The 9,246-nt window shown below is 44.2% G+C and overlaps 1 protein-coding gene and 1 pseudogene across 1 annotated transcript in view; one reads left to right on the top strand and one right to left on the bottom strand.

The window, feature by feature from the left end:
- Positions 1-7,620, bottom strand: part of trak2 (trafficking protein, kinesin binding 2) — a 21,761-nt gene extending 14,141 nt beyond the window's left edge. Inside the window, 8 exon segments of the mRNA XM_070441764.1 lie at positions 679-795; positions 884-1,014; positions 1,148-1,226; positions 2,154-2,363; positions 2,463-2,579; positions 2,690-2,766; positions 3,292-3,339; positions 7,380-7,620. Of these exon segments, the coding sequence (XP_070297865.1) occupies positions 679-795; positions 884-1,014; positions 1,148-1,226; positions 2,154-2,363; positions 2,463-2,579; positions 2,690-2,766; positions 3,292-3,339; positions 7,380-7,605 (1,005 nt within the window). The 5' untranslated portion in view covers positions 7,606-7,620.
- A 978-nt stretch (positions 7,621-8,598) lies between these two features.
- Positions 8,599-9,241, top strand: LOC139026421 (E3 ubiquitin-protein ligase TRIM11-like; annotated as a pseudogene).
- The last annotated feature ends 5 nt before the right edge of the window (positions 9,242-9,246 follow it).

Genomic DNA, 9,246 nt, shown 5'->3' with positions numbered 1-9,246 from the left:
TGGGAGAAACCAGTGATAACTGTTCTACATGCGCGTGTTAATGAGTCAATGCCCTCCAACTGCGGAGATTTACTCGGGTTATAGCGTTGATACCCATATTTTTATGGGCGATTTTGTTTCATCTGCTTTCCGTGACACCTTATTAGATTTTGAGCGGTTGTTGGCTGTCGGACATTGACCTAGGTAGTAGGCTACAGCACAATCTAGCGCTGGTTCAGCTATTCAACAACACAACATAGTTAACCCTCTGCTAGCTGGTTCAGCTACACAACAACATAGTTATCCCTCTGCTAGCTGGTTCAGCTACACAACAACATAGTTAACCCTCTGCTAGCTGGTTCAGCTACACAACAACATAGTTAACCCTCTGCTAGCTGGTTCAGCTACACAACAGTTAAATACCCACTGTCCATGACCGTATTCCACACATACTCATTCATCAGTAATAAACACCTTAACTTAAACCTTGATGCAGCTTTTAACCTTGAACACAAATTCACTGCTTGTGTCAACATAACAAACCAAACCCAAGATAATATTTGAAATACTACAACTCTGGGCCATATCATGCTGCTTATCAGGTGCAGTTCTKSTCTGACATATAGCTGTGGTGCAAATGATGTTGGAGAGTTATGAAATGTTGTTCAGAAAAGGGCACACCTTAAGGCACTTCTATGGAGTCAGAGAGTTCATTGAACTGTTCATCGCTAGACAACTCACCTCTGCAGTGAGTGATCTCTGGGCATCTTTCGAGGCCTGTAAGTGAATCCTCAGCTCCTCTTTCTCCAGGGCCAGCTGGAAACACACTTCATCAGTACTATTACTCTACAATTATTACTACAACATCAACTTCAAACAGCGCTCTTCCTCCCCTTCCTCTCACCTCTTTGACGCGGTGTTGGAGCTCTACTATCTGGGAGAGGAGCTGGGAAATCTCCTCCTGGTGTCTCACCACCTCTTCATTCTTATGGGACAGCTCCTCTGTCAGGTTCACCATCTGACTGTTGGACTCGCCTGAACCAACCCACACAGCTCTTTAATCCTTAGAGATCAATAACCTAATTACTTGTTAATTGACCTGATTCATGCCTTTTTTGTGTGTGTGTGCGTGTGTGTGAGATTGTGCGTTTGAGTGCATGTGACTCACGTAGCTCCTTGACACAGTCGCTGACCAGCTGTTGTTCTTTCTCCTCGTAGGTGAAGGTCTCAGTCTTCAGATGACGGGCCTGGTCGGACCACAGACCTGTCGGACCACAGGTTTACAGTGCGGTGTTAGGAACTATCAGATGACGGGCCTGGTCGGACCACAGGGTTTACAGTGCGGTGTTAGGAACTATCAGATGACGGGCCTGGTTCGACCACAGAGTTTACAGTGCGGTGTTAGGAACTATCAGATGACGGGCCTGGTCGGACCACAGGGTTTACAGTGAGTGTTAGGAACTATCAGATGACGGGCCTGGTCGGACCACAGGGTTTACAGTGAGGTGTTAGGAACTATCAGATGACGGCCTGGTCGGACCACAGGTTACAGTGAGGTGTTAGGAACTATCAGATGACGGGCCTGGTCGGACCACAGGTTTACAGTGAGGTGTTAGGGAACTATCAGATGACGGGCCTGGTCGGACCACAGGGTTTACAGTGAGGTGTTAGAAACTATCAGATGACGGGCCTGGTCGGACCACAGGGTTACAGTGAGGTGTTAGAACTATCAGATGACGGGCCTGGTCGGACCACAGGTTTACAGTGAGGTGTTAGGAACTATCAGATGACGGGCCTGGTCGGACCACAAGGGTTTACAGTGAGGTGTTAGGAACTATCAGATGACGGGCCTGGTCGGACCACAGGTTTACAGTGAGGTGTTAGGAACTATCAGATGACGGGCCTGGTCGGACCACAGGGTTTACAGTGAGGTGTTAGGAACTATCAGATGACGGGCCTGGTCGGACCAGAGGTACAGAGGTTAGAGTAAGGTGTGAGGGGCCCACGATGAAGCGTTAAAAAGCCTGGACCGCAGAAAGTGCACAGTCGAAGTAGAATTGGCACGGACCACAGATCTGGGATCAGATCACCCTACCGTTTATCCTAACCTTAACCCAATGGGTCCTGGTCAAAAGTAGTGAACTCTAGGAAATAGGGTGTCATGTCAGCTATACCTCAGAGCGTAGGGCCAGGTTCTCCTCTTCCAGATCAGACATTTTCCCCTGCAGGGCCTCCAGCTGGCTGAGGGCCACAGCTGGCGCTAGGGGTTGGCGGGGGTGCAGCGGTGTTGAGCAGCTGGAATCAGTCTCACTCTCCTCTGAAGCGCTGGCCACCATCCGCAGCAACTCATCCTTTTTCCCCAGCTCATGTTGTAGCTGGTGCACCTGGGACGGGGGGGGGTCAGAGGGGGTGTGGTGTGTACAGTAGTGTGTGTGTGTGTACAGTAGTGTGTGTGTGTGTGTACAGTAGTGTGTGTGTGTTACCTGGTCCAGGGCCTGTGCTAGCTGTTCCTCCACAGACTCATTGCGTTCCTGGAGCAGGTGGTTCCTCTGAAGCAGAGACTGACCAATCCGAGCGGCCAGCTCCAAGTCCCGGTCCCGCTGCAACCAATGACACATGCAACAGTTAGTCCACCAATCACGCGGCCACAATCATCAATGACAACTAATCACCGCCATGTGTCAAAGACAATGCACCAATGAGAGCCCACCTCAGCCAATAGATGTGTGACAACCTCAATGTCATTGTAGGTCTTGGTCATCTGCTCCACCCTATCAGCACTGAGGACTGGAACGAGAGAGAAAGAACGAGAGAGAGAGAGAACGAGAACGAGAGAGAGAGAGAGAGAGAGAATGAGAGAGAGAGAGAGAACGAGAGAGAGAGAATCTAATTTTAGCAGGGGAACAAGAAAACACGCCAGAATACACACACATACATGTATACTGTACACACACACACACACACACACCAAAATATGCAACACGTTCATGCACAAAGACACAGACTATGTTAATGCATGCGCCTCCATGCAAGCACACCATCTTTCCTGTGAAACAGCCTAAGACACTACAAGCTATGCATCCACACACTACTAGATGCCAGGACAAGCCCACTAGTGGCAGTAGACTTAGTTTGTGAGTGTCTGCTGTCCTACGGTATAGCAAGAGAGAGTCTCCAGAGCTCCAGGGGGCCACTCAGCCTAGTCTAATCCAGGTTTGAGAGCACTGTCTGGGCCTACTGGAGGACTGAAGCCCTCCCCTCTCACGCTCACGCGTGGAGAAAGATGCAGAGAGAGAAAGGGAAGCACTTTACCTCGGGAGCCAGGGTGAGAGTAGGAAGAGGGATCCAGGGAAAGATAACCTGGAGGAAGAGAGACAACGGAGGAGAGGGAAGGGAACAGCAAGGAGAGAGAGAAAGAGATGTTAGATGGCAAAAAAGAGGGGAATCAGCTGAGCAGAGAGAGAAGAACCTAGGAGAGAAATACCTAAAAATCAAGAGAGCAATAGAGAGTATAAAGGGAGAGAAAAAAAAGATAGTGAGAAAGAGAGATAGAGAGGGACAGAAAGAGAGAGCAGAGAGAGCAGAAGCAGGAGAAATCATGTGTCTACTTTAGATAGGGTTAGGGGGATTAGGATGTGTGGTTTGTTTGGGTTCAYCACCTGACTCYGYACCGCAACCCCAGCAGCACTGCTAGCTGGCCCTGGGTAGAGAGATACCAACCCATTTTATTTATTACGGTCAACCTTGACCCCTGGCCTCCAACCCCAGCCTGACCCTTTACACTAGGTCAACCTGGTAACCATCAAATAAAACAGAATTATATGTAATACTGTGTGTGCATCATGTTTATTGCAATTCAGCTTGTAAATTGAAGGGAAAATACATTTGCAACGTCATGTCTAGTCAGTGTCAGTGTCCCTAGCGTCTCTGGTTGGGTGGACAGATGACGGGCAGACCAYCAGCAACAGAACACAGCAGACTAGGAYACAGAAGCTACTGCAGTGCTCCTCTGGTTTCAACTGCTGTTTACTGAAGCTGCTATGCCAAGTCACTTTACTACTTGTATTAATGTTCCATTTTCATAAATCACAGATAAATACTTCTCATACTAGTTTTTCCTTCTACTTTTTATTACWKCTTGTATTAAAGTCTCCATTTTGATAAATCACAGATACTGTATGTACATACTTCTCATACTACTTGTTATTTTTMGGACTTTTGRATTTGGCATTTTATTTTTGAATGATATTGTACTGCATTGTTGAGAAGAGTTAGCGAGTGTTTCACTGTACTGTGTGCACGTGCCAAATAAACTTTGATTGACTGGTCATATTGGATTGTGAAAGTGTAAGTATAAAGTGCATAACTCTCCTGCTCCTCATCGTTCTACACACAGCTACACAGTCAACCTGTCAAGATAAAAAGGGAACCCCCCCCCCAGGTAAGTGGTTTAACCTGGATTATTTACTTCATAATCACACTGCTTTGTGTTTCTCACCTGTTCTTTTTTTCTTCATATTTGTTTAAAAAAAAATCTGGAATAATTAGTGAATTGACAATTTTACAAGTATGTTAAATGTCACTTATCCAAAATGTGAATACATTTACATTTAAGTCATTTAGCAGACGCTCTTATCCAGTGACTTACAGTTAGTGATTTCATCTTAGAATAGCTAGGTGGGACAACCACCTCAGTATAGAAAGTATATTATCTTCTCTTACACTCTGTATTAAAAGGCCATGGTCAGTCTGTTGGAAAACTGAATCAATATCATTTCGGTAGAACTAATGTACCATCTAAAGATAAATGTAGTATTCAAATAGTGAATTCAAACAGGCTATTCCAGTTGCTCCACAGACATGTAAAACGCTGACTGATCATATGTGATCACAAAGAGGTCTTACAACACCTGCTAGGAGCTTCCTGTCTGACCATATTTGGTAAGAGGAGTCCAGTGCAAGGCAGAAGGAAACTGAAAGTGGGTTGATGTTTTTTCACAGATCTCCATACAATTTTCTGTTTCCCAAAACTTGTTATGAAAAAGGTCCACTAAGTTTTTAGACTTGACTCATTGACAACCTTTCAACCTGTATACAGATGGGACGTTTCATCCATCATTTTGCTTCTCTTTCTGCCTTATCACTGGACTTCCTCTTCTTACCAAATATGGTGCAGGACAGAAGCCCATAACAAATGTGAGGATATACTCTATATGTGATCAATCACCATTCTCCTTATCACATCTGTAGTGCATCCGTAACCATAAAATGTCATTCCTGGAACGAGAAAGCCTTATTGAAATTCTCTATTTGAATACTAGAGGACAAGCCGTCACATCCACTAGGGGCTTCATCTCCTTACCATATCTGAAAATGGGTTGACATTCAGCTAAATGTTTTCATAGATGAAAATACGATCTCTATACAATTTCTGTTCCCAAAACTAGAATCCGTTATGAATAACATCCACAAGGTTTTGTAGACTTGACTCTATGCCAACCAGGGCTCTAGAGTCCAACCATATTGGTTTGCATTACCAGTGCCCCCCCACCCCACCCCCCCACACAAAAACAATTACCCAGATCATAATTACTGTAATGATCAGGCTTCGCTGTACTGCTGCTTCCGAGTGCCCTAATGAGAAATGATCATGATGCACCATACCTACAGCTGAACCAGCTTGTTTCTAGACCTGTTTAACCCATATTACCGGAGCAACATGTTCCTATGAGGACTGAAGACACATTTTATATTCATTAAACCATGTCGCGGGTCGTTAACATTTGTTCAGTTTTCTAGCTAACAACCTGGTAACTTTACTAGTATATACATGTGGGGTACAGAAAGAAAGGAAAAGGATTAGCCTTCTTCAGGAGATCAACGAATCAAAGACTGATCTCTTGCATGTTGTCATCACAACTTTCTAAAAGAGACGGTGTCCAATTTTCAATGTTATATGCATCAATAGGAAAATAGTGCTTTAAATGTAATGTAAAAACCAAATATTCCACAAATGCCTTTGTAATTCAATGAGAGGTATTTGTATCAACATTTTAGGTTTTTGTAATAAACAAAGGTCTTTACAGGTTACATATTAGTTTAGAGCACAACGAGTGCTTCAGAAGTAGCTAGGAGATATAGCCTGTTATATATATATATATATATTATATATAAGACCCGTCGTGAGACAGGTTAGTTTTTACCCTACTGATGATGTGTTGTTGCAATAGTATCGCAATAGTAAATATATATATATATATATACACACACACATACAGGCTATATCTCAATAGATTTTAAACTAATCTTCTCTGGTGCTCCTAAATGTTATGCTGTGCTCCTAACTTTTTTTAAATTGGGAGCACCAGTGGTACCCTGTAAATGGCAACCTTTTCTATAAAAAAAGTATGTTGTTTAGAAGGAGTGAAATTCCATTTCTTTGCACACACAGACTTTGTGCTTGGCTCTACCCATAGTATGACAATTCACATTGTAAAGACGCCTGAAGGCTGAGTTCACCAGTCCGTTTCCCTTCATGTACGTAGTAAGAGACACCCGGAGAGCTCAGCCATCCACACAAAGAGACGCACGCGCAATTATTGAACTGGGAACATTTTCACGCTGTGATATATTTGACAACATGACGTCACAATCAGAAGGATTGGAACTATTTCACGCTGGGAAGATTTTTATTTTGACACCCTTCACGTATCAGTCTGGCATGTGGCATACCTCCTAACTTAAACCGTTTGAGTACATGTCTGTAATGGCAGGTATTATTCAAAACTACTTGTCAGCGATTGGATCACACGTTCCGTTCAATCAGAGGGCGGCCTAATTCAAGCACACTATTTGGTTGCGTGGGTTTTCGTCCCAAATACACCCTTGTTTTTAAAGAGGAAGCTGATTGGACCAGCCATTTTTTTCTAATTCCAAAAGCCCTTCTGTTGAGAAATCCCAGAGTTATACGTGCAGTAAAACAGAATGCTGAACGTAGCAATCAGTCTGGTGCCACAAGGTTATGAACTACTAAGGTGAGCTATAAGAATATTCGGTTCCACCACAGAGTGGAGAAAAGGTTTGGCACTTGGTAAAATGTTGTGATAGATAGCATGCAAACATTTTAGAGTAGTCAACGGAGTGGGACTTGCTGTGGGTAGGGAGAGATCAGATCTTCAACTGATCTGGATGGAGTTATCAGACACTACTGAGCAGACACTCAAGCGTGGAAGGGTGGCAGTAATCACCAATGTTGGCTCTAACAACCCCTCAAAACAGGAAAGAAGAAAATGTACGCAACTACTTTAAAATGGAGCTGGCACTGCCCAATGCCAAAGATAGGAGGTTCCACATGCACCCTCTAAAACCTGCTGAGACAAGTCCTGACATCAGGGACTTACTTGGGTTTTGGATTGGTCCTGAATGTGTTTTTAGCTTGTAGATGTGTCTGTGGGAGGGTTTTAGAAACAAACGGAAGGATTTACAAAAAAGCTTTAAGGTTGTCCCGTTCCACTCAACAGCTGAAGGAGTGATAGACCTATTCAAACAAAGGACTGATTTCCTCTGGCTCAGTAGGTCACAGCCCCAAACGCTGTGATGTTCACACAGAGTTAGACCAGCCAACATGAACAAATACAAAAGCATTTTGTAGAACTGAAARAAGACCACTTTCTCTTGGTCACAGARGGACAAACATCACTTTGTACTTAAAGCGGAAGTMGCAACAAGTCGGCAGGCATTTGAATGGSATCTGTGCATTGCTCAGAGCCAGCAGGGAAGACCKTTCAKRATCATCAGTTCTATGAAATGGTGCCATATTGTARTTTCACAAAATATATTATTTTACAGTTATAAGGAAGGTGWAATCATATAGTTAGTCAATAGATCATTTAATTATTACTATATTTAGAAGGCATATCAGTCATTTCAGGCCCCATTCAACCACTTTTGTTGAATAGGAGCTACATCACATGATATTTACCTGGTCTGCCTACCCACACAGGGCTCCCGAGTGGCGCAGCGCTCTAAAAGGCACTGCATCTCAGTGCTAGAGGTGTCACTACAGACCCTGGTTCAATCCCGGGCTGTATCACAACCAGCTGTGATCGGGAGTCCAATAGGACGGAGCACAATGGGCTCAGCGTCGTCCGGGTTAGGCCGGGGTAGGCCGTCATTCTAAATAAGAATTTGATCTTAACTGATTAACTAGTTAAATAAAGGATAAATTAAAAAAATTAAAAAAAATGTTGGCATCATAGTTCTACTATGTACTTGAGCTTGTGTCCTCAAAAGTGAGTGACTAAACCTCAGCAACTTATAACATMTTTTACCAGGAAGGTGAGATTTTAACCATATGCAGCATTATTAGTTCTTGTTTATGGCCCTCTCATAATTGGGTATATATGTCTATTAAGGTATAAATCAATATTTTGCTATGACCTCTAACAGGATATATCTAACTCTGTGGCTGCCCTTTTATTACAGAATGGCAAACTAAAGTAGTCTAGTGGGTGGGACTTGTTCTGGGTAAGGGAGGGATCACAGAATTCCATCCAAGCCAGTGGAAGGGATCAACCAATAAATCATGTTCCTGAACAAACACTCCAGTACAGCAGGGGGCAGTAAAARARTCTAAAATGAAGACAGCTACATMTCTAACTCTGTGGTCTTCTATTYGGTTTCAGAAATGTCCACCTCCAGCAATGTCCTGTCTGAAGAGCAGTTCCTGTGCTCTATCTGTCTGGATGTGTTCACTGAGCCAGTCTCTATTCCATGTGGACACAACTTCTGCAAGGCCTGTATCAGGGAATACTGGAACAGCACTGTCCTGTGCCAGTGTCCACTGTGTAAGGACACATTCAACAGAAGACCTGACCTAAAAACCAACACAARACTCAGAGAWGTTGCAGATCATTTTAAGAGGATGAAGGTCACAGACAGAGAGYAGTCCTCTTCCAAGCCTGGAGAAGGAGCACAAGTGCAGCAGATGATCCAGGAGCGACTGCAGAAGGTTAAGGACATCAAATARMRAGTAGAGCTCAGCCAGAGAGATGCAGAGAGAGAGATAGCAGGAAGTGTGGAGGTSTTCACTGCTCTGGTGCGCTCCATTGAGAGAAGTCAGGGTGAGGTTATTGAGGAGGTTGAGGAGAAGCAGAAAGCAGCTGAGAGGCYGGCTGAAGGGCTCATTGAAGAGCTGGAACAGGAAATCACTGAGCTGCTGAGGAGAGGCACTGAGCTGGACCCCCTCCACCAGAACTCCCCATCCCC

Source organism: Salvelinus sp. IW2-2015, unplaced genomic scaffold (assembly GCF_002910315.2).
Source record: "Salvelinus sp. IW2-2015 unplaced genomic scaffold, ASM291031v2 Un_scaffold4741, whole genome shotgun sequence".
Taxonomy (NCBI): domain Eukaryota; kingdom Metazoa; phylum Chordata; class Actinopteri; order Salmoniformes; family Salmonidae; genus Salvelinus; species Salvelinus sp. IW2-2015.
Note: the sequence above shows the minus strand (reverse complement) of the source record. Positions and strands in the feature narration are given on the sequence as shown.